Source organism: Cebus imitator, unplaced genomic scaffold (assembly GCF_001604975.1).
Source record: "Cebus imitator isolate Cc_AM_T3 unplaced genomic scaffold, Cebus_imitator-1.0 Scaffold18, whole genome shotgun sequence".
Lineage (NCBI taxonomy): Eukaryota > Metazoa > Chordata > Mammalia > Primates > Cebidae > Cebus > Cebus imitator.
Window position 1 is genome coordinate 4,876,076 of NW_016107333.1, and position 25,250 is coordinate 4,901,325.

General features: G+C 54.1%; 1 protein-coding gene across 2 annotated transcripts in view; it reads left to right on the forward strand.

The window, feature by feature from the left end:
• Positions 1-6,664: 6,664 nt before the first annotated feature.
• SOGA1 (suppressor of glucose, autophagy associated 1) overlaps positions 6,665-25,250 on the forward strand; it is a 91,037-nt gene continuing 72,451 nt past the window's right edge. For both annotated transcript variants that reach the window (XM_017512448.2, XM_017512457.2), the window contains exon 1: positions 6,665-7,574. In XM_017512448.2, coding sequence (XP_017367937.1) covers positions 6,894-7,574 — 681 coding nt within the window. In that variant the 5' untranslated portion in view covers positions 6,665-6,893. The remainder of the gene's footprint in view (positions 7,575-25,250) is intronic.

A 25,250-nucleotide genomic window follows, 5' to 3' on the forward strand; every position in this document is an offset into this window, starting at 1 on the left:
AAAAAAAAAAAAAAAAAATGTGGCTAGGTGCAGTGGCTCACGCCTGTAATCTTAGTACTTTGGGAGGATAGGCAGGTGGATTGCTTGAGGTCAGGAGTTCAAGATCAGTCTGGCCAACATGATGAAACCCCATCTCTACTAAAAATAAAAAAAAATTTAACCAGGTATGGCGGTGCACACCTGTAGTCCCAGCAATTTGGGAGGCTGAGGCAGGAGAATCACTTGAACCCTGGAGGCAGAGGTTGTAGTGAGATCACTCCAGCCTGGGCGACAGAGCCAGACTCCATCTCAAAAAAGAAAAAAAAAAGAACTTTTATGATGGCATTCCAGACACCAGAATGCCTGACAGATATCTGTACTCTGCCTTGAAGTTTACCTTCTTTTTATATCTTTATGTATTTATTTTTTAATCTAACTTTATTTTTGAGGCAGGGTCTTGCTGTGTTACTCAGGCTAGAGTGCAGTAACATGATCATAGCTCAGTGTAGCCAGTCTCCTGGGCTCTAACAATCCCCCTGCCTCAGCCTCCTGAGTAGCTAGGACTACAGGCTTGTGCCATCACGCCCTGCTAATTTCCTTTATTTTTTGTGTAGAGATGGGGCATCTCACTATATTGCCAAGGCTGGTCTCAAACACCCAGTCTCAAGTGAGCATCCCACCTCAGCCTCCAGTGTTGACATTACAGGTGTGAGCCACTGCACCCAGCCTATTTTTAATTTTTTTTTTTTTTTTTTTGAGATGGAGTCTTCTTCTATCATCCAGGCTGCAGTGCAGTGGCCCAATCTTGGCTCATAGGAACCTCTGCCTCCTGGGTTCAAATGATTCTTCTGCCTCAGCCTTCCAAATAGCTGGGACTACAGGCATATGCCACCATGCCCGGCTAATTTTTGCATTTTTTAGTAGAGATGGGATTTCACCATGCTGGCCAGGCTGGTCACGAACTCCTGACCTCAAGTGATCCACCTGCCTTGGGCTCCCAAAGTGCTGGGATTACAGGTGTGAGCCACTTTACCCTGTCCAGCATGGGATTTTTGATCTGCTATTTCTGACCTGGTCCAGTTCACTCCTCCTTGGGGAAACTAGTGGTCCCTGCTTCCAGGAGGTCACTATGCCGATGCAGAATTTAGTGCAGACACCAGATCAGCATAGCACATTCTATCCCAGAACTCCAGGGCTCAAACCATTGTCTTGCCTCAGCCTCTCAAGTAGCTGGGACTATAGGCTGCCACTGCGACTGGCAATTTGCCTTCTCTGTTCTTGACCAGATCTCATGCTGCCTCTTTCAGAGCTGCAGTAGTCATCCAGGAAACAATTTAAGTGTCCAGTAAAAGGGGGAAAGGTGAGGTGATTCATGGAACATCATCCATCCAGTGGATTATTATTTCTAAGTATGAAAAGTGTTGTTTGCAAAGAGCTTATAAATGTGTGTGTGTGTGTGTTTTCTTTAAGTAGACATGGAGTTTCACCACGTGGGTCAGGATGGTCTCGAGCTCTTGACCTGGTGATCCGCCCACCTCAGCCTCCCAAAGTGCTAGGTTTCCAGGTGTGAGCCACTGCGACCAGCTATAAATATGTGTTAAATGTGTGGGGAAATGCTTCTGCTACCCTGTTTAGTGAAAAAAGCAGGATGCAAAATTGCACAGGCAGTAGGATTTCAGCTCTGCAAAACAAACTTGAAATTAACAAAGAGAAAATGACTAGAAGATTATACACCTGGCGTTCACTGGGCTGACTGGCTCCCCTTTGAACCTCAAGTGAGTATAAGATGACCTGACACTCCCTGATACATCCCAGAAGGTTTGATTTTCACTTTCTGAAATCTCTTCTTTCCCTTACTCTTGAATAGCTGGCAACTGCATTCTTTATTGAGAAAACAGAATTGGGCCAGGTCTCACACCTGTAATCTCAGCACTTTGGGAGGTCAAGGTGGGTGGATCATTTGAGATCAGGAGTTTGAGACCAGCCTGGCCAACATGGTGAAACCCCTCTCTATTAAAATACAAAAATTAGCTGGGTGTTATACTCAGGAGACTGAGGCAGGCAAATTGCTTGAACTTGGGAGGCGGAGGTTGCAGTGAGCCAAGATGGTGCCACAGCTCTCCAGCCTGGGCAACAGAGTGAGACTCTGTCTCAAAAAACAAAAAAAAAACAAAAAACACAGCCAGGTGAGGTGGCTCATGCCTGTAATCCCAGCACTTTGGGAGGCCAAGGCAAGCAGATCACAAGGTCAGGAGATCGAGACCATCCTGGCTAACATGGTGAAATCCCATCTCTACTAAAAATACCAAAAATTAGCAAGCCATGATGGCATGCACCTGTAGTCCCAGCTACTCAGGAGGCTGAGGCAGGAAAATCGCTTGAACCCGGGAGGTGGAGGTTGCAGTGAGCCGAGATTGCATCACTGCACTCAGCCTGGGTGACAGAGCAAGACTCCTTCTCAAAAAAAAAAAAAAAAAAAGCAAGGCCCTGACTAGGCTGAGCTCCTCGGCTGGGCGTGGTGGCTCACTCCTGTAACTTTGGGAGGCTGAGGTGGGAGGATCAGTTGAGGCCAGGAATTTGAGACCATCCTGGCCAACATGGTGAAGCCCCGTCTCTACTAAAAATACAAAAATTAGCTTGATGTGACAGTGAGTGCCTGTAATCCCAGCTACTGGGGAGGCTGAGGCAGGAGAATTGCTTGAACCTGGGATGTAGAGGTTGCAGTGAGCCAAGATCATGCCACTGCACTCCAGCCTGGTGACAGAGCAAGATTCAGTCTCAAAAAAAAAAAAAAAAAAAAAAGGCTGCCTCCTCAGGGAGGCCTTCCTGAGTCCCCGACTTAAAGACTGATTCTTCTAATTCTCCCATAGCCAGTTACTTGTTTTTTTCATGATTTGTATAATGAAAAAACAAACAAAAAAATCCACTTTAGTTTAAAAGAATAAAAGCCACACCTCCTCTTGGAAGCTTTCCAGGAATGAGTCTCCCCATTCAGTGTTCATCATGTTGGTCAATTTAGCAGCTTGAATGGGAGAAATGAAACCGTTTTTCCACTTGGGTAATCAGCATCTTCACTTCTTATGTTATATAATTCGTACAGTCTAATGCTTCACTCTTTTTTGAGTAGAGCTTTCTACAGCACACACTGTGTGCCTGTGCTAGGCAGTTCGCAGCCCAATAGAGTACCACAGCAGGCTCTGGAATCGGGCAGCCCTGGGTTCAAGTCAGTCCCAGCCCTGCCACTTCCAAGCTATGTGACCTTGGTCATGCATTCCAGCTACCCAGTGCTACGTTAACAAATGACCCCAAAATGTAGTGGCTGAACACAACAATATTTATTTTGCAGTTTGGGCAGGGTTGGCGAGACAGCTCATTTCTGCTCCACTTGTCCACTGGGGCGGCTCCAAGCCCGGGGGCTGAATCCTCTGCAGGCTCACTCTCTCACGTGTCAGGTGGTTGGTGGGTGGGTCCCACAAACAGCTGGAGTTGCTGGCTAGACCACCTTCATACAGTCTCTTCATAAGGCCTGGGCTTCCTCCCATTGTGGTGGGTGAGTGGCCAGGGAGAATCAGAGAGAGAGAGAGAGAAGCAAGCTAGGAGGAATGACCTGACCTTGGAAGTCACAGACAAACACCTCTGTCATACTCTGTTGGTTGAGGCAGTCACAAGATCTGCTGAGATTCAAGGTGGGGGCACGCAGACCCTGCCGCTTAACTGGAAGAGCGTCAATGTCACCTTGTAAGAAGAGCAATTGGGATGAGATATACCCTTTGGAAAATATAATCAGCCACAGGAAGTATCTTCACCTTTTGGAGATCCTTTACTGAAATGTGGAGCACAGAGCCCAGCACACAGAAAGTGGCCACATGTCACACAGCTGCAGGATGTGCTGGCAGCAGGGATGGTCACCCTGTCACCAATGTAGCCAGTTCTGGACTCTCGACAAGTCTCATCTCCTTTGTGGTATCCCTGGTCTGAACTGACCCTGAGTCCAGAGCCCCTACCTCAGCCCCACCCAGTCCCTCGCCACTAGGGCCCTGCTGTTCTCAAGGCTCCTGTGGGGCTGCAATGTCGATTCTTGGCTCGCCAAATCTAAAAGCCCTCAGAGAAGGTCTCCCCAAATCCAAAAACCCTCAGAGCAGGTGGGACTCACAGGCCCCTCCCTGGCCAGCCATGAGTGTTGGGGCCCAGGGAGGCTAGGTGGTAGAGCCAGGACTCAGATCCCCGCCCTAGTAGAGAGATGCAGGCCACTCTCAACTTGGGACCGCTGGTGTGACCAAGGGTGTGTCAGGAGTGGCTGAGCCCATGGTCTGCTGTGTCCCTGCATAGCTTCACACTACCCAACACCTCCAAGCCCATGTTCTGCATAGGGGGAGAAACTGAAGCACAGAGAAGGGAATACACTTTCCAAGAGCTTCACAGCACCTTTCTGTGCCGGACTAGATGCAGCCTACTAGAGCCAGGGGCATCTGAGCTGGACAGACTCTGTCATCTGTTACATTTGACTAGAGCAGCTGGGGACTCTGAGGCCCAGAAGGAAGGCCTGCCCTGGGACACTAGCCTGAGGCTCCCACATCCTTCTCCAGCACTCCTGCCCCCATGCCATGCCATGCCACTCTGTGCTGAGTCTTTTTTTTTTTTTTTTTTTTGAGACGGAGTTTCGCTCTTGTTACCCAGGCTGGAGTGCAATGGCGTGATCTCGGCTCACCGCAACCTCCGCCTCCTGGGTTCAGGCAATTCTCCTGCCTCAGCCTCCTGAGTAGCTGGGATTACAGGCACGCGCCAGCATGCCCAGCTAATTTTTTGTATTTTTAGTAGAGACGGGGTTTCACCGTGTTGACCAGGATGGTCTCGATCTCTTGACCTCGTGATCCACCCGCCTCGGCCTCCCAAAGTGCTGGGATTACAGGCTTGAGCCACCACGCCCGGCCAATGTGCTGAGTCTTTCGTGGTCCACCCCCCCCCACAACACCGTGTGCCCCATGAGGTCAGGCAATGACACGCCCACCACTGCGTTCCTCAGTGTACCTGGCGCCTGTGCAAACAGGGTTTGTGGACAGTCAGTGGGGGCGAGGGGAGCTGGTGTCTTGCCAGGAGGGGGTGGGGATGCCCCTGCAGAAGTGTTTGCCAAGAGCCTGTTGAGTGCCTGCTCCTCACCTGGCTGCATGGGGGAACCTAGCCTGGGGGTGGAAGAGCACGGTGTGCACACACCGGGATCCGGATGAAGTCAAGCCTCTGGAGAGAGGGGATGCCCCAGGGGTGTATTCACTGCGTGTGGGGGAGGTGGGACAAAGACAAAGCAGTGGACCTGGTGCCTTCGGTGTCACAGGCAGGTGCAGAGATGAAGGAAGGGAACTAGGGAGGAGGAAGAGGGGAAAGAGGAGGGAAAGGAAGACTTGGAAAAGGAGGTGGGAAAGGAAGGGGAAGGTGGGAGAAGGAAAAAAAAAGGATAAATGGGTGGGGGAGGAGAGAGCAGGGGGAGGAAGAGGCTCTAGGGGGCAAAAAGAGCCCTGTTCTCTCACTGGCAAGGGGTGGGGGTCCACCCTGAGAACGAGGGTCCATCTGTGGGGCAAAGGACTCAGTCCACCTCTGCCCTGCGGTGGCTGAGGGATGGGTTATAGCGGCGAGGCGGCATGGGGGCTGGGGAAGATGTGAGAGACACAGGAAAATCAACAAGGCCAGGAGTCAAAGAGACGCCTGGGAGGAAAGAACACATGTCCCTAGAGCTCGGGTCCCCCTGCGCTGCTCCTGGTGGGGACCTGCGGGGTCAGGGCCACAGTCCCAGCCCATGCCAGCCCCGCACCGGCGCCAAAACCGCCTTCCAAAAAGCATCCCTAGGCTGACACCTCGGAACGGGTCGCCTCCATTTTAGCCGTACACAGCCTGAAACTGGGCTCGGGGGCGCATGGGCAGGGATCCTGCCGGCCAAGGTGCGCTAGCCAGGCTTGCACGCGGGGTTCCACGGTCCCTGCGCCAGGGGAGGGAAGCCGAGGCAGGAGGAGCCCGAGCGCGCCCGGGAGGTGTGAGCTTTAGTCCCGTCGGCGCTGCCTTGACCGTGAGCTCGGTGCGTGCACCTAGGCTTCAGGGTACGCATCTGTGTGATGGGATCGCGGCTCCGGCGGGGCCGGCCGAGTGGGCGGAGTTCGCGCAGGCTCGGCACCGGGCGAGGGGCGAGGCGCTCGGCGTGCATGGATGCAGGCTCCTGCGAGCTGAGGTCCGCCCGGCCTCGGCCCGGGAGTCCCCGCTCCCGCCGCTCTCGCGGGCCCTGCCAGGACGCCGGGCGCAGGGGGGACTCCGCCGGGTGCGTTCCTGTGGCGGGCAGGGGAGGAGGCGGCGGAGCGGAGGAGGAGGCAGGCCGGGCCGCGGCTGCCCGCGCCCGCCTGACCCTCGAGGGGGTCGCTGTTGCCTCGCAGATCCCTCCCTCGCTCCCTGCCTGCGTCCCTCCCCGCCGCTCCCGCCGCGTCCGCCTTTTGTTCGCGGAACCGCGCGCCCCCGAGCCGAGGCGGCGGGGCGGGGAGCTGGCGGGGCTGCGCGGGGGGCGGGCCGCGCCGGGCGGAGCCGGGGCCCGGGCCGCAGCCGGACTCGCAGCCCGAGGGAGCGATCGGCGTGCGGGCGGCGGGGTCCCGGGCGCGCTCCGGGGGCGCGGCGAGGCCGAGGGGGCGGGCGCCGGGCGGAGCCGCAGCCGGAGCCGGGGCGCCTGGAGGCGGTCGGGCCGCACTCTCAGAGCCCAGAGCTGCGGAGAGACCGCGCGGCGTGCCGTGGGGCGGGGACGCAGTGTTGAGGCCGAGGTGGGCCGAGAGCAGCCGCTGCCCGAGCGGCCGGAGTCGCAGCCGCGCCGACTCCCTCCCCAGGGACGTCGAGGCCGGGCGGGCCTGGGCCATGCGCGCGGCTTGCTGAGGCCGACGGAGGCCGCGATGGAGACGCCGGCGGCTGAGCCCCAGGTCCGGGGCTGTGGCACCCAGCCCGCGTCCGCACCCGCCCCGGAGAGGAGAAAGAGCCACCGCGCGCCGTCGCCGGCCCGGCCCAAAGACGTGGCCGGCTGGTCGCTGGCTAAGGGCCGCCGCGGCCCAGGCCCGGGCGCGGCCGTAGCCTGCAGCGCCGCGTCCTCCGCACGGCCCGACAAGAAGGGGCGCGCGGTGGCGCCCGGGGCTCGGGGCGCGGGGGCGCGGGTGGCCGGGGTCCGCACCGGGGTCCGTGCCAAGGGTCGCCCGCGCCCGGGTGCGGGGCCGCGGCCGCCGCCGCCGCCCCCCAGCCTCACCGACAGCAGCTCAGAGGTGTCGGACTGCGCGTCGGAAGAGGCGCGCTTGCTGGGCCTGGAGCTGGCGCTGAGCAGCGACGCGGAGTCGGCGGCTGGGGGCCCGGCAGGGGTCCGCACGGGGCAGCCGGGCCAGCCCGCGCCGTCCGCGCAGCAGCCCCCGCGCCCGCCCGCCTCCCCGGACGAGCCGTCGGTGGCCGCGTCGTCGGTGGGCAGCAGCCGCCTGCCGCTCAGCGCCTCGCTCGCCTTCTCCGACCTCACTGAGGACATGCTGGACTGCGGGCCCGGCGGCTTCGTGCGGGAGCTGGAGGAACTGCGCTCGGAGAACGACTATCTCAAGGTGGGGGCGCCCAGGGAGAAAGGGAGGCCGAGGGGGTCACCGGCTGTCACAGCCCGGCGGGCCTGGGGCACCAACCATGCCTCCTTCCCACCAAACTGTCTGGCGAAAGGGGCCCAAGTCCTGTGGGGACCACCCTGAGGTGGATCTGGGGCTCCCGCATCCCCCACCCCCTACAACTTTATTTGGGAAGCGGGCTCCTGCAAAAGACCTTAAAACTGGCCACAGGGCCCTGACCTAGGAGCGGGGACTTGAGAAAACGGCTGGGGAGGGTTCTGGGAGGCATTGCTGGGGTGGGGGTGGGTAGCCAGGGAAGGGATGGATCTCTGCCTTCAGCTGCCCAGAACCTCCACCCCCAGGCTGTCCTTCCTGGGACAGGCATTTGTGGGTACCCCCGCCAGGGAAACCTACGGTCGTCCCCTGCCAAGGAGAGGCCTGCATGCCATCCTGAGTCGTTATCCAGGGCTTTCCCGGGCGCAGGCCTGTCCCCGCTTGCCTTTCAGGGCGGGTCCAGTTTGAAAGCATGATATCTGGGAACATCCCCTTGGCTGGAGTCCACTTCCGCCCAGCCTAACGGTCCCACAGCCTGGAGGATGCTGTGGGAAAACCGGTTCAGTGGCAGCTTCTTTAATCCCAGGACAGTGTCTTTTGCTTTCCCTGGGGCAGACCTTGTGTCCCAGCAGCCCCATCGGCCCCTCATGGCCAGTGCCTTTCCATGTTCCCAGTGGGAGGAGGGAAGCTGCCCACCTGGAAAGGGCCTTCCCTATGGCCATGTGGGGACCCCGGGGCTTCCCTGGGACAGCAGGTTTTGCCTTTGCTTTTTCAGTGGACGTGAGCACCTACTGGGCTCCATCTGCATGCTTCTTGGTGCCATGGCGGCTTTTGGGACAACGCAGCTCACACGTGTTGACCTCTGCCTGGGAGGCTAGAAGCTTCCTGAGCTCTCCTGCTGTTGGCGAGCAGGTTTTGGAGGAGGCTGAAATGTTGCCCACTCTTGTCAGTGGATGGCCTGGCACAATACCTGGAGTGCCCCTGGCTGAGAGCTGAGGAGCTCACAGCATGCTGCTGATTTATGACTGCTCTGCAGCACTTAGCTTTTAATTTTCCCTTGTGGCTCTTTTGGCCGAACAGGTTTCTCCCTCTTTAGAGTGTCTTGCTCAGCTGTGTCTCTGTCTCCCCATTTTTCCCTGAATCTGCTCTCTAGCATGAGTTCTGGAGATGCTTGTAGTATGGAAGGACTAGGACTGTCTGAAACAAGAGACTCTACCCATCAGCCTCACCATTCCCCAAGCCAGGCCTCAATCTCCTCATCTGTTAAATGGGAGGATGTCTTCCCAAGGGCTCTGTTCAGTGTTGGCAACTGGGTGTTCAGTTGGCTCTCAGAGTTGTCAGAAGCCAGTGGTAAGGAGAGGGCAAGTGGAAGGTGGGGAGGAGAAGGAGGAGGGAGGCGACGAGCCAGGACAAGGGTCTTTTGCTCCTGTCCTCTTGGTGCTCTCAGCTGCTTCCAGTGAGTGCTGCCTGAGTTGCCCTAAACCGAAACTCTGAGCTCCTCACCCCTGCCTCGTGGCCCCTGCTACCCACCCTGGTGTGGGAAGATGGGACGCAGAGTTTTGCTTCTGGGCTCCTAGGCAGCCATCCCATGGGCTCCTAGGCAGCCATCCCATGGGCTCCTAGGCAGCCATCCCATGGGCTCCTGTCCATCTCAGGAAGTCATCAGGCTCTGACCCAAAGCCTGTTTGAGGCACCCATGACTGTTTAAAGGGGAAAACAGTCCCAGGAGGCTGGGGGTTGAACTCAGGGTCGCACAGGGGCCAGGGCCCATCTGGGGACATCCCACGGTCTGGGCCAGCACGGAGCCTTAATTTCCACCATTCATTCAGCAGCTCAGGCTTCGTGCTGCTGTTGGATCTGGGGTCTGTCGCTTCCTGACTGTGTGATCTTTGGCAGGTTATTTAGCAGCCCTGGGCCTTTGCTTTCTCATTTATAAAAATGGGACAGTTACATGCTTTCCAACCTTAAGGGTTAAATGAGTCGATGCCTGCAAATACCATTAGAACACCTGGCATGTAGTAAACCTCAGGTGACGTAGCTCTGCTCACTGCTCTTCTCAGTAGCATGGGACACGTTGCCATATGCACCCAGCCTATTCTCTTGTGGATTCTGTGAGGGCGGAATAGATCCTCTTCGTCACCCAAGGCAGGCTGGGCTCTTTCTCCCGGCTCATCATTGGTTCATTCACCAGCTGTTTATTTAGAACCTGCTGTGTGCTAGGGCAGATCTGGGATACAAGGAGATACAGCAGTGGACAAGGGAGGGTGAGGTGTCTGTTTTCATAGAGCTTTGAGGGCGACCAGAAGTAAACAATAGTCATGCAAGAGATCACAACACAGATCATAGTGAGGGTGAAGGGACAGTTTGCCAGGAGCACAGGAAGGTGGGGGCTGGGTGTGCAGGGAGGCCGAGAGCCACAGGATGCCATGGAGCCAGCTGAGCGAGGGGCTAAGAACGTTTCAGGCTAAGGGAAATTGGAAAGAGCTTGATGAGTTCAAGAATGTCACCGAGGCCAGAAAGGGGAAGGAGTGTGGGTGAGAGAGGAGAGCAAGGGCAGCCCATGCCACTTCTTGTGTATGTTTGGGTTAGCCCCTGAACTTCTCTGGAAATCTCTTTATCACAGCCACCAGCCTCACAGAGGCAGGGTCAGAATCCAGAAACTGAATGCATACCATAAGTAGAGGGGTTGTTACAGGAGGTGTTTCGTCTATTCCGCAGATGGGAAAACTATGGCCAGAGTTGGGAAGAGACTTGCTCCCGGTCCCAGAGCCGGGTCTCTAGGCTGCCGGGGCTTTGGAATGAGCATGTGTTAGACTCTTGATGTGTTTCTGCCTTTCTGGACCACCTTGCCTCTAAGATGCAGAAACTGAGTAGTAACAAGGGAAAGGAGTCCAAATCCCCAGTATGTCCCCCGCAGGAACACAGTCGAGGAGGTCCCACCACATTTGTGGGTGGCCCTGCTCAAGCTTACTTCCCCCTGGTAAGGGGCACTGCGAACTGTCAACCAGGAAGGACTCTCGGGTGATCTCCAGTCTGGTGTGGCCTGCTCTGGGGCCCAAGTGAGGAAAGCATAAATCGGGCAACTCTCTCCTTGTGTGAAGATAGTAGGAGACTGGGCGCAGTGGCTCACGCCTGTAATCCCAGCACTTTGGGAGGCCAAACTGGGTGGATCACGAGGTCAGGAGTTCGAGACCAGCCTGACCAACATGATGAAACCCCATCTTTACTAAAAATAGAAAAATTAGCCAGGCTTGGTGGTACGCACCTGTAGTCCCAGCTACTTAGGAGGCTGAGGCAGGAGAATCACTTGAACTCGGGAGGTGGAGGCTGCAGAGAGCCAAGATCGCACCACTGCACTCCATCCTAGGCAGCAGAGTGAGACTCCATCTCAAAAAAAAAAAAGAAGGAGCTTCTACAGAAAAGGTAGTGAGCTCACTGTCACTTTAATTATTCAGAGAGAGGCTAGATGACCTTGCATGCTTGGATAAAGATAGAGGGTTTGTGGAATGATTGAGGAGGGTTCATAGGAGATTGATGTGATGGCTGCAGTTGAGCTGCCTGACCTTGGGTCCCTTCTAGCCAAGGAAGTCTGAAGGTTATTAACTATGGAGGTTCCAGGATTCTAAGATCCACCTTTAGCTGCAGAGCAGACATATCACCTGTCTTCAAAGACCTGGTGATCTGAGGTCTTCCAGCCTTTCATCACCACTAACCACTAAGCACATACCATGTGGCCAGGACACGTAGGAACCCACTGGGTGTGGATGGAGGAATCTGAGAGCTGGAGCCTGAAGACCTGACTTTGATACCTGACTCTCTTGTTTACTGTGTGGCCATGGGCAAGTTACCTGGCTTCTCTGAGCTGCTTTTTTCCTCATCTGTATAATAAAGGTGATGGGGCCGGGGCGCAGTGGCTCACGCCCGTAATCCCAACCCTTTGGGAAGCCGTAGTAGACGGATTTTCTGAGATCAGGAGTTTGAGACCAGCCTGGCCAACATGGCGAAACCTCATCTCTACTAAAAATACAAAAATTAGCCAGGCATGGTGGCAGGCGCCTGTAATCCCAGCTACTGGGAGGCTGAGGCAGGAGAATCTCTTGAACCTGGGAGGCAGAGGTTGCAGTGAGCTGAGATCGCACCACCGTACTCCAGCCTGGGCGACAGAGTGAAACACTGTCTCAAAGTAAATAAATAAATAAAGGTGATGGAAGCTGCCTGGACAGTCTCATACAGTTGTCACCAGGAATCAGGGAAGTCTGAATAGACAAGAAAACATTTTGTAAGCAGTGAAATCCTGAGTTGCCTGAGGAATTGCTATTATTCCTAGCCAGTGGGCAGACAGGATGTCTGTGTCTTCATTCATGGAGGAACTGGGAGAATGCAGGAGGGTGGGTTTCCTTAGTTTTAAAATGTTAATAGGTCAGTAGCTGTCTAGGGAGGACAGGAAAGTGTGATCACCTTCCCTGCCGTGTGTGGGTTCTGGGAGGCCAGGCCTCCCTACCTCCTTGGTGATTCTAGATGTGAGCGTTTAAAGTGCAGCCAGTCTAGGTGTCAGCCCCGAAGGATCTGGAGAAAGCACCTGATCCATCCCTGCTTACCATTTTATAGATAAGTAAACGGAGGCTCTAAGTTACGTAGGCAGGATTCCAACCCAGGTTGGTCTAACTCTGGGTGCTGTTCTTTCTGCAGTGTGACCAGAGCAGTGAGCTTTTGGTTGCTAACTAGCGTGTCTAGGCTGGATCACAGGTTGGTGAGAGGAATCCTGTCATGGGCCAAGCTCTAGGCTAAGGCATGCTGGGGGCCTGGAGCCTGGCGGGGGTTGGTAGGGGATATGTGTGTGTGCACGTGCGTGAGATCACTCCTCCTTATGTAACATGGGGAATAAGCATGCCTGCCCAGGGCCCTGAGGACCCTTTTCAGTGTGAGGATGCAGATGGAGTGCACAGTGAATGTTAGTGCCCTTACTAGTCATTGCCTTTCCCTTATCTGTTCCTCCAGGTATTCATTCATTCATTCATTACATATTTTCCGAGTGCCTCCTGGGTACCAGGCCCTGTGCTGGGTGTCTGGACCCAGTGGCCACATACTGGGTTTCTCCATGTAGCTCTTCTCTTCTTGTCTCCCTGGAGCTCCAGGGCGAGGACTCCAGTCTGTCACTGGGTGGAGGAGAGGAGGTTATCACAGTCAGCAAAGCTCTTGGCTGCTTCCTACCCTGAGTCCCAGCCTCAGCCTCCCAGGGGCTGAGCCTGTGTCCCTGGGCACCACCATCTCTTGCACACATAAATGCACATATACATATTCACAGCTCAAGCTCAGAGCCACACAGCCACTCACACACATCTCACAGACCCATCCAGTGCCTCGCTGGTGTTGGATGCGTTCAGGAGCATGCCTCCAGACATACTAGAGAGGATACCCACTCAGAGAAGTGCACAAACCATGCAGCTGCACAACTCCCGTTCCATCACACCCACACGTCACCAAACACGCAGCGGAGACTCAGACCCTGCTACAGCCCCCAGGTCAGAAATACATCCTCATATACCCATCTTACACCCCCAGACACACCTGGATGTGTCCCAGAGACTGACATCCTGGCGACACACTCAGACTCATCAGAAGTACACATGTAGGCGGGTACACAAACCCACGCAGACATTATACACACATACTAGCTTCCATGCACACTAGCATCCACGGAAGTCTACAAATCTACCCTTGCCGGGCTGGTCCAGGCGTAAGCTCACCACCCAGGTGCCTCCCCTGCCTCTTCTACAAAGAGAGCAGCAGAAACTTGCACACCTACCCAAGGCTTACTGACACCCAGTAAGGGGACTCCCACACAGACATTTACATACAGATAGCACACACAGTCACATGCACATAAGCAGGGACATGGTACAGTCTGGCATGCAAACGTTAGGCGTGTAGCATTTCCTAACAGGAGCCAGAGGCTCTCAAATCAGAGAACCTAGACACACACACACACACACACACACACACACACACAAGCACGCACGCACGCACACACACACACACACTGAGACATTTCATCCACACACAGAAACACAGGAAATCCTGGTCTGTGTCTCCCTGGAGCCAATGTGTACAAACTACGACTGTTTTCAGTGCCTCGTGAGGCTTCCTCCCACAAGACTGCTGGGAACACTGAGGAGTGTGGCCAGGGGCTTGACTTTGTAACCTCTGGAGCTCGGGGTCCTGGGATCCTGGGTGGTGGATGGATGGGGGCTGGCAGGTCTTGAAGTCAGAAGAAGCTGCACCCACTGAAGGCCCTCAGGTCCCTGATGCCCAGCTCCTGGGCCCAGGGCCAGTGGGCCGAGTGAAGTGGATGGATTGTCGGGCTGCCCACAGAAGAAACACTGCCCAGGGGCAACTCCCTTCTAATCTCCTTGGAATTTCCTGCTGGCCCTATCTCCCCCTCCTCCTCCTTTCCCTAGCTGGGGGCCATGCCACTCCCATCAGTAAAGGGTGCCCAGTTCTGGCTGGGAATGATGGAGACCAGGGTAGAGGTGGCCAGAGGAGGTGTGGGAGCTCAGAGGAGGGGGCTTGGCAGGCTTCCTGGAGGAGGAGGCATCCTTAGAGCTAGGGAGCTAGCCTTGAGTGTCTGTGTCTGTGCCTAGCTCTTAGAACAGTGCCTGCCATGTTGTAGGGGCTCAGTAAATATGTGTGCGATTAAGTGAAAGGCAGTAGGCAGGGCCTGAGGTGGGTCGCAGGCTTGAAACAGCAAAGTGGGCAGGAGTGGTGGGAACTAGCCGTGATGGGAGTCTGGGAAGGGGAGTTGGGCTGGCTTGGGAAGGGCACTGAATGCCAATCCACAGCCCCGTGAGCACCTTGCTGGGAGGGATCTTGATGCAGCAAAGCTGCAGCCACCTCCTCTTATGTGTCCATAGCCCTTGGCCTGAGGCCTGCCCTGCCAGAGAGGCCTGGGAGGGAGGAGAGCAAGGCTGTGTGGTCTCTGGGGCAAACTCTGCCTCTGGGGTCAAGTCTGTAGCCAAACCTCACTGTGTCACCTCCTCCCTATGCATGCTGTCCCCGTGCAAGTCCTCATTAAGCCTCCATCTTCCTCCTGTACAATGGGGATGTGACCCTTTTTAGTGGGGCGCTTGGGAGGCGGAGAGGTCAGGTGTTATGTGCACCCACCACCATCCTGGTACAGAGGAGCGGAGGGAGCCCCATGTCCTGCATAGCCTTCAGGGCAGAGAGAGCTCTCCAGGTGAGGGTCAAAAGGCTAAGTTCGAGGCAAGGGCCTCCCCAGCAGCTCAGGTTTTCACTGATGTCGTTCCTCTGGTCCCCACATGCATGACCTCATTCATGGTCACGTTCACTCCCCTTGGTGCTGGAAGGAACTTGGAGATGCGGTGGGGAAAGAGCCAGCGACTCTGCAGTGTTCTATGCCAGGCTGACCCTGGCATCCCTGGAGGCCTCAGTCAGCACTGCATCCGCCTGTTTTGTGGCAGAGAGTGAAGCAGGGGGTCGGGGCGGGTGGGAGCAGTGGCCAGCACTTCCCTTCTCAAGGGTCCAGGGTGGCTGAGTGAGAGCACTGTGATCTGGAGCCAAGCTGACGTGGGCTCAAATCCCAGCTCTGCCTTTTCCTTTCTGAACTTTCCCTTTCTGAGCCTGAGCCACCTCGTCTGTAGAATGGGGATGTGGATATGCTTACCTCACAGGTGGCTATGAGGGGTCTGTTAGAGAAGGCGTGCATGGAATGGTCCCATTAACCAGGTCTGGCTCCTGCGATGGACTCAACAGTGTTTGGCCCTTGCCTGTGTATCTGGCTCTGGTCTGACCCCCGTGAACCCGGGTTAAGCTGGGTCCTTGATGGCAGGGGCTGTGCTTGGCTCTGGGTGTCCCTCTATGGGCGTTGGCTTGGGGCATCAGTCTGAGTGGTATGCACAGAGCTGCACTGCATTTTGCGTACCCCAAACATATCTCCCCCCTCTGTGTCCCCCTTCCCCACCACCCATGCTGTCACTCTTCCCTAAATGGCCCAGGCTAGTGCCTCCAGCTTAGTAACTGGTGATACTCATTTGCTAATGGAAGGACACCTTTGGAGGTCCCTCATTCTCAAGCGCAGGTGAATCATCTCCCATTTACTGAGCCACAAGGACAGGCTCAGCTTCTATGGCAAAAAGTCTGGGGTGTCCTAGGTAGGCTGGTGTCAGCTGATCAGTTCAACATCTTTGCTTTGGTTGGGGCCCAGGCTTGCTTTGGATCTTCTGGGCTCCAGTCAGCTGCACCAGCATCTCCCCTCCCTGCCCCTCCTTGGCCCTGCCCAGTGGTGGATCGGCCTGTGTGGTCCTGCCTCCCGCAGCCTCACCCACCCCTGCCCCCCCCAAGCTCTCCAGTGCTGGACACACCCCGGCCTCTGTCCCGTGCTCTTCCCACCTGGCCTTTGTGCTTGCAGTTCTGGCCCTTTTCCCTCGGTTTCTTCCTGCACCTCACAGCACCCAGCCCCAGAAGCAGCTCCCCAGGATCCGGCTCCTGTGTCAGACACCTCAGAGCTCGCTGGAGCTTCCCTTGGGGCATTTACCTCGATGGTGATTAGATTATTCATGGGGTAATGACAGGTTCCATGCCACCATCACCCCACCTTGCCCTGCATGAGGGTAGGGACCTTCCAGGGTACTTAGCCCCTTCCTTTTACAACGGCAGAAACTGAGGTCCAGAGAGGTTAAGGGGTTTGTTAAAAGCCATGCAGCCCATCTAAGTGGCAGAAGGCAAGACTAGGGTCTTGTGCTTCTCTTTCCAGGATGCCAGGCGGGGGAATGGCAGGGGTGTGAAGTGCTGGGGTGTCTGGAGCTTCAGGCCGTGTAGCCCTGGGCTGCCCTCTTTGTAGCCTTGCCTTCTATCCCTGAAGACCTCAGACCCCTGCTCTGAGATAGAGATTACGTCGCAACCCAGAGGCTGTTTGGGGGATGTTTTAAACACATCTAGGTCCGAATGCTGCCTTCCTTCCTGTTCACATGGAAAGGATGGGAGGAAACTGTCAGGCACTTCCTGCTGCGAATGCTCCCAGAGGCTGCAGGGCCTGTGATGTCTCCCCGCTCTGCCAGGTGAGGCCTTGAATAGGACAGTGACAACAGTGACAAGCCAGATGTGGCCTTGGTGGGCAGTGGTCTCTGGGCATCTCCTTACCAACAACAACCAATACACACACACACACATGCATGCATGCACACACACACACACACACACACACACACACACACCTTCCTGATAGGTGATAGAGCATCTGTAGTCTCACGTACAGAGCTGTACCACACAGATCTAGGAGGCTCACTCCTGACTGGCTGCGTAGACATTATCTTCCTGGGCCTCTGTTTGCTCATCTGTAAAGTGGGGATAAGATAATAATAGTGCCTGCCTCTAAGGCTCATCACTGAGCAAGAGATAATGGCTTTTCTGTCTTAGTCCGATGTCTGGAACACATTAAGCCCTTGTCAATGTTAGCTGTTGTTATCATCTCTATTGTTCATTGTAAGGCTGTCTAGTCTGGCTTACAGGAGCTCCAGCTGGACCTGAATCCTGGCTGTGCCACTTAGTGTGTGACTTTGGGCAACATACGTGACCTCTCTGCAGCTCCCCTCCCATCGGGGATTGCTCGGCTACAGTGAGCGAATGTGCTCCGCCCGCGGGATGGGGACTGCACAGGGAGCATGTCTTCTTATTTCTTGGCATTGGAGAGACGGGTCCAGGCCCCAGTCATGCCTCATTATTTCCAACCAGAGGAGCAGGACCCGGTGGGTCTCAGAGCCATGAAGCCTCTGTGTCGGCTGGAGTGGGGACACTGTGTGGCACAGTGATGCTGGGCTGGGTGTCCTGGCCTTCTTTCCCTGAAGTCTCACTCTGTCGCCCAGGCTGGAGTACAGTGGCGTGATCTCGGCTCCCTGCAACCTCTGCCTCCTGGGTTCAAGCGATTCTCCTGCCTCAGCCTCCCGAGTAGCTGGGACTGTAGGCCTGTACCACCAAGCCCGACTAAATTTTGTATTTTTAGTAGAGCCGGGGTTTCACCATGTTGGCCAGGCTGGTCTCAAAGCTCCTGACCTCATCCTTCCGAAGTGCTGGGATTATGGGTGTGAGCCACTGTGCCCGGCCTCCTCAGGACCTTTGATGCAACTCTCCAAAAACTGGAGCCTAGCTTCTTCCCAAGGATGCTAAGCTAGATCGAGCTCTGGGGCTGGAGGCACGTGCCCAGAGTCCTCCCACACTCAGTGCTATCCCCTCCAGGGACTGTGGGATTGTCCCCTGTCCCTCTTCAGGCCTCTGTGTCCCTGGGTATGAAGGGATGGAGTCTTTGGGTTCGCTCCCCTGCCGCTGTGCCCTGAGTGTTTGCATTTGGGCTGAGAAGTGGAGCTCTGCGGTGTTTTATTGCAGACCCTTCCTTGGGGTCCAAGTGCAATGATCTCATCTGGAGCCTTGACAGACTCCTGGGGGACTGGCAGAAGGGACAGCAGATGGCTGCCCTGGCCTCTTGGGTGGGGCTGGCAAGCCGCTTCCGTGGCCACTGCTGGCCTACTCCACAGAGCAGCCCTTCTGGGGCTGGGGTGAGTGGCCTGGGCCTGGGCGGGAGACAAGTGGCCCAGAGCCAGGGTGGCAGATGGGAGGCAGCCCAGGCCTTGGCCTGAGGGAGGGACATGGTGGCCAGGGCAGTGTGGGAGCAGGCGGGCCAGACAGAGACTCCTGTTCCTCTGTAGTGTGGTTGCTATCTCGCAGAGTGAAGGTTCTTGGTCCCTCAGCTCAGCTCTGTCATTCCTCCGGGTTGGTCTGCCCGTCGGAGGGCTTGTTGGGCCCCTGGAACCTAGGGAGGAGGTGGTACACTTGGGTCATTCTTCTGGGTTGGTCTGCCCATCAGAGGGCCTGTTGGGCCCCTGGAACCTAGGGAGGAGGTAGTACACTTGGGTAAGGTTTGGAATCTGGCAGGGCTGTGGCCTGGGTGTTGCTGGGCTGGATTTGAGCCCCACCACTGGGGTCTGAAGCACCCGTGGGCATTAGCTTCACAGAATCAAGGAATTAAATTCAGTCACAGGAGTGCTGACTGGAAATGGCTTTCTGCAGTGGAGTAGAACAGGGGGAGTCTCCTCCCCTCTGAGGGCCTGTTTATTCATTCAGCACCTCTTTTTTTTTTTTTTTTTTTTGAGACGGAGTTTCGCTCTTATTACCCAGGCTGGAGTGCAATGGCACCATCTCGGCTCACCGCAACCTCCGTCTCCTGGGTTCAGGCAATTCTCCTGCCTCAGCCCCCTGAGTCGCTGGGATTACAGGCACGCACCACCATGCCCAGCTAATTTTTTTCTGTATTTTTAGTAGAGACGGGGTTTCACCATGTTGACCAGGATGGTCTCGATCTCTTGACCTCGTGATCCACCCGCCTCGGCCTCCCAAAGTGCTGGGATTACAGGCTTGAGCCACCGCGCCCGGCCTTTTTTTTTTTTTTTTTTTTTTTTGAGGTGAAGTCTCACTCTGTAGCCCAGGCTGGAGTACAGTGGCATGATCTTGATCTTGGCTCACTGCAACCTCCACCTCCTGAGTTCAAGTAATTCTCCTGCCTCAGCCTTCCAAGGAGCTGGGATTACAGGCAAGTGGCATCACACCTGGCTGATGTTTGCATTTTTTGTAGAGATAGGGTTTCACCATGTTGGCCAGGCTAGTCTCGAACTCCTGACCTCAGGTTAGCGCCTCTTTATTGAGCTGTTCTGTGTGTACCAGGCACTGTGCTGGGCTCTGTCCTCCTGACATCACATCCTAGTGGTAGAGACTGACTTCTGCAGGCAAACAGACAAATAAATAAAATGACAAGTATCACAAATAAGCCTGTGATATATATCAAGAAAGAAGGAAGGGTTAAGATGGACATAATCAGCCTGGAGAAGCATGGAAGGCTTCTCAGAGGAGGTGGCATTTCAGTGGAGGCTTGAGGAAGAAGGCAATCCAGCAGTGCAGAGATGGCAGGCAGGGACATCCAGGCAGAGGCCCGCAAAGGCAAAGGCTTTGAGGTGGGACGGTTGAGGTGGCTGCTGGTTGCCTAAGACCCAAGTGGCTGCTAGGTTGCCAGTGAGACGGGGAGTTGAGGGAGATGAAGATGGAGAAGTGGACGGGGCTCAGGCCAGGCTCGCCTATACGCCCTGTGATGGGATTTGGGTTTTCTTTTTCTTTCTTTTTTTTTCTTTTTTCTTTTTAGATGGAGTCTCACTCTGTCACCCAGGCTGGAGTGCAGTGGCATGATCTCAGCCCACTGCAACCTCCGACTCTTGGGTTCAAGCAATTCTCCTGCCTCAGCCTCCCGAGTAGCTGGGACTACAGGCATGTACTACCGTACCCAGCTAATTTTTGTATTTTTTAGTCGAAGTGGGGTTTCACTATATTGGCCAGGCCGGTCTCAAACTCCTGACCTCATGATCTGCCCACCTCAGCATCCCAAAGTCCTGGAATTACAAGCCTGAGCCACCGTGCCTGGCTGGGATTTGGGTTTTCTTTTGTGTGTGATGAAAACTCATTGGAGGTTTTGTTTTCTTTTGCATTTCGCGTTTTGGGGTTTTAGGTCAGGTGTACTGGGTATCATCTATATACAATAAAATGAATTTTGGCAAATGCATCCAGTTCTGTAGCCACCACCACAACCAAGATATAGAACAGTTCCTTCACACCCCAAATTTCGCCCTGTGAAGTCAGTTCCTCTTTCGATCTCAGACCCTCACAACCACCGGACTGTTTTCTGTCCTGATAGCCTTGCCTTTTCCAGAGTGTAAAAAATAGACTCATAGATTGTGTAGCCTACTCATTCTGGCTTCCTTCCCTAAGCTTCCTGCATGTGAGCTTCCTCCATGCTACAGGTGTCAGCAGTTCCTTTCTTTTCATGGCTGAGTAGTATTCTATTGTGTGGATGTACCACAATTTATCATTCAGCAACTGAGGGACATTTGGGTGGTTCCCAGGTTTTGGTGATTACTGGAGAATTTTAAACAGTTTTAACCACATTTTAAACATGGTTTTAGAAAAAAAAATCACTGTACTGAATGGAGAACAAGTTAGTGGGGAGCAGAGTGGCCATCATAAGGATTAAATCCAATAATTTGGTGAGGGCGTGGCCCACCGTAGGCACTCACTAATTGTTCAAACAAAAGGGTTGTGCCCTGGGGAAGCCAGGGAGGCTTCTTGGTGGAGGTGGTATTTAAAAAAAAAAAAAAATTAATTTTTTAAATAGAGATGAGGTTTCACCATGTTGGTCAGGCTGGTCTCGAACTCCTGACCTTGTGATCTGCCTGCCTCGGCCTTCCAAAGTGCTAGGATTACAGGTGTGAGCCACACCTGGCTTAAATGGTTACTACTTTCTTTTCTTTTCTTTTTTATGAGACGGAATCTTGCTCTGTTGCCCAGGCTGGAGTACAGTGGTGTGATCTCGGCTCACTGCAGCCTCTGCCTCCCAGGTTTAAGCAGTTCTCTGCCTCAGCCTCCTGAGTAGCTGGGATTATAGGCGTGTGCCACCCTGCCTGGCTAATTTTTTGCATTTTTAGTAGAGACAGGGTTTCACCATCTTGGCCAGACTGGTCTTGAACTCCTGACCTCGTGATCCACCCCCCTCGGCCTCCCAAAGTGCTGGGATTACAGGTGTGAGCCACTGCACCCGGTTTTTTTTTTTCCTTCACACACAGTCTCACTCTGTCGCCTAGGCTGGAGTACAATGGCACCATCTCAGCTCACTGCAACACACACCTCCTGGGTTCAAGTGATTCTCCTGCCTCAACCTCCCGAGCAGCTGAGATTACAGGTGTACACCACCATGCCTGGCTAATTTTTTGTATTTTTGTAGAGATGAGTTTTGCTATGTTGGCCAGGCTGGTCTCAAGCTCCTGACCTGAAATAATGCGCCCATCTCGGCCTCCCAAAGTGCTGGGATTACAGGTGTGAGCCACTGCACCCAGCCAGAGGTGGCTTTTGGGGTGGGAAATGTGAAGAGTAGGTGGCCCAGGCAGTGCAGAGTCCCATGGGAAGCAGGTGGGCTGAGATTCCAGCTCCCTGCTCCTGACCCAGCCTTGGCATATCCAGGGTTTCTAGAATGTAGTCCGTAGGGGTCATATCAGAGTTCCCAGGGACACTGGAAGCTGACTCTTAGGTGGGAGTAGCTGGGGGACTTCCGCTCCCTAAGTCTCTTCCTTAGGGACTGGCAAGAGGCAACCTGCTCCTGCCTTCAGGAGCCTCATGTCCCCTTGGTTCTCTCCCTGTCCTCCCAGTACCAGCTGGAAGCTGTTGCTGGGTTCAGACCACACACTGCCACTTGCTGTGTTTCTGCAGAGGGTCCTGGTGTTTGGTCACTTTCATCTCCAGGCCCACAGCTCACCAGCTCCTGCAGGCCAATTCCATCATAGCCATGCATCTGGAGCCACGTGCAAAGGTTCCAGTGGGCCCAAAATCTCGACTTCCTCCTGCTGTCCTCAATGAGCAAAGGTAAATCATCTGACATCTGTGTGGGCTTCTCACAGAAAGTACCCTTTCTTAGAACATTTAAAGTGTGATTTACCAGCCTGGGCAATAGAGCAAGACCCCTCTCTACAAAAAATACAAAATTCAGCCAGGCATGGTAGTGTGTGCCTATAGTCCCAGCTACTTGGGAGGCTGAAGTGGGAGGATAACTTTAGCCCAAGGGGTCAAGGCTGCAGTGAGCTGTGATCAAGTCACTGCACTCCAGCCTGGGTAACACAGTGAGACCCTGTCTCAAAAAATAAAAGTGTGATTTGAAAGTAGAGCTCTGCTTCTCCAGTTTTATGCTTTGGTGGTGGAGATCGAGGTTCCGGGGTAGTGACCCAGGCCCTGCAGATGAGGTGGCTCCAGAGGGAACAGAGCCTCCATCTTACTCTGTGCCGTGGACCTCTTTTGGCTCTCTACTGGAATAACTCCCAGAATAACGTGTTTAAACGCTTAAAATGGGCTGGGCGCAGTGGCTCACTCCTGTAATTCCAGCACTTTGAGGGGCCAAGGTGGGTGGATTGCTTGAGACCAGGAGTTTCAGACCAGCCTAGCAACAGAGCAAGACTGTCTCTACCTAAAAAAATATATAGACAAATAAAATTAAAAATGAAATAAAGTAAGATATAACTTATTTATTTATTGAGATGGGGTTTCACTCTTGTCGCCCAGGCTGGAGTGCAGTGGTATGATCTCGGCTCACTGCAACCTCTGCCTCCCAGGTTCAAGTGACTCTCCCACCTCAGCCTCCCAAGTAGCTGGGATTACAGGCACACACCACCACACCCGGTTAATTTTTGTATTTTTAGTAGAGACAGGGTTTTGCCCATATTAGTCTCGAACTCCTGACCTCTGGTGATCCACCTGCCTTGGCCTCCCAAAGTGCTGGGATTACAGATGTGAGTCACCATGCTCAGCCAAAATAAGATACAATTTTCAATATTTAAAATGAAATATAAAGGAAACCAATAATATTGAAATAGTTATTATTTTAAAATTACAACATAGTAATATGTGTGCTTTTTAACTCATAAATTCTGGTGACAGATCTAACTAGCATAATTTCAAAGTACTGATAAGTGTAAATAATATTTTGACACTTTTGCAGCAACTGTTATATGACATGAAAATATCTATGATTTCTTTTGGTGGCAGAGTCACAGGTATTACTCATATAATGATGGTTTGTTTATAGGCCCAGAATAAAAGGAAATGCTACATTTTACTCAGAGGTCAGTGAAAAGGAAGATGTGATTTTCCAAGTTCATGGACTCCCTGAGCTCTGGTTCCGAGGAAAGATCTTGAAGTCGGTGGCTGGAGTCTGAGTCCCCCTTGGAGGTGTCACTCCCTCCCCCTGCCCGTCTCCATATGCTTGGGCACGGCCCACCTTCCCTGTGCTTCTCTGAAGTTCTTCATCTGTTGAACAGGGATGATGGTTCCTGTCTTGCCTGACTGGGGGTTTTAGTGAGGACTCAGGAGATGATTCAGATGGAATGTCTTTGTAAACTGTGAAGCCCTCTGCTGCTATGTAAGATCTTGCTATTATTAGCAGTAGTGTGAGCTCATGTTTGGCCGTCTGGCCCAGCCGGGACCAAAAGTCTCTTCCTGGACAATTCTCCCAGGATTCCTGGGAACCAGTCCATCGAGGGGAGCAGCTTTGCCTCTGAGAGGCTGCTTCCTGGAGGTCGAGCTCAAGGATTGGCAGGGGGTGGACAGAGACACACTTTGTGGGCAGGGAGTGGGTGTGTGAGCAGGAGGTTCCCTGCGTAGACAGACCCTGCCTACCCTCCTGGGGTGGCATGGGGAACTGAGACCAGTTCCGATCTGCCCAGGCTCTCCCTCTTTTATTTTTATTTAGAGACAGGGGTCTCACTCTGTCACTCAGCCTGGAGTGCAGTGGTGCAGTCATGGCTCACAGCAGCCTGGAACTTCTGGGCTCAAGTGATCCTCCTGCCTCGGCCTCCTGAAGAGCTGGGGACTACAGACATGCCCAGTTTATTTTATTTTATTTTTGGTTTTTTCGTAGAGATGGAGACTCGCTGTGTTGCCAAGGATGGTCTTGAACTCCTGTCTTCCTAACTCTTCGCAGCTGGCCTGGAGTTGTGGACTGGGCAGGACAGACGCTATACCCTTTTTTTTTTTTGAGTCAGACTCTCACTTGGTCACTCAGGCTGGAGTGTAGTGGTGCGATCCTTGCGTATTGCAGCCTCAACCTCCCAAGCTCAAGCGATCCTCCTGCCTCAGCCTCCTGAGTATCTGAGGCTTCACCACCACGCCTGGCTAATTTTTAAATGATTTATAGAGATGGGGTCTTGCTGTGTTGTCCAGGCTGGTCTCAAATTCCTGAGCTCAAGGGATCCTCCCTCTTTGGCCCCCCAAAAGTGCTGCAGTTACAGCCGTGAGCCACCATGCTTGGCCCCATACTCATTCTTTAATTCCTACATCTACCCGTAGGCAGTGACGGGTACCTGCTGTGTACCACATCCTGCCCTGGGTGATGCTGGGGACTAGACACAAACCAACCCCTGCCCTTCTCCCTAGTTCTTGGGGAAGACTGACTTGAAAACAGACAAATGCAACCTAAAACTACCAGCACAAGCGACCGTAGATTTCAGAGTATGGTGTTTGAATCAGATTGAGGGGAGGAAATGTTCTAGAAGCATGAGACAGTCAGGAGTCAGCCTGGCAAAGGCCATTCCAACAAAGGGAATAGCTGAAGAAATGGGAAGAGCGCAGTTATGACACACTGGCCCAGGGCCACGTGGCTTGTTTGGAATCTGGCCCCACAGGTCCCTTGCTGAAGCAGCTCTGTGAAGCTTCTGAGCCTCGGTTTCCTCGTCTGCAAAATAGGAACATTTTCAGCACCTACCTCACAGGGTTGGTAAGAGGATTAAACTGTCAACTGACAATGCACACACTGCCTGTGCTGGGGCCTGGAAATTAGTGACCCTCCTAATAGGTGGCAGCCAAGTTTTGTTTTTTTCAGATGGAGTCTCTCTCTGTCACCCAGGCTGGAGTGGAATGGTGCAATCTCAGCTCACTGCAACCTCTGCCTCAAGGGTTCAAGTGATTCTCCTGCCTCAGCCTCCCGAGTAGCTGGGATTGCAGGCACGCACCACCATGCCCGGCTAACTTTTTTTTTTTTTT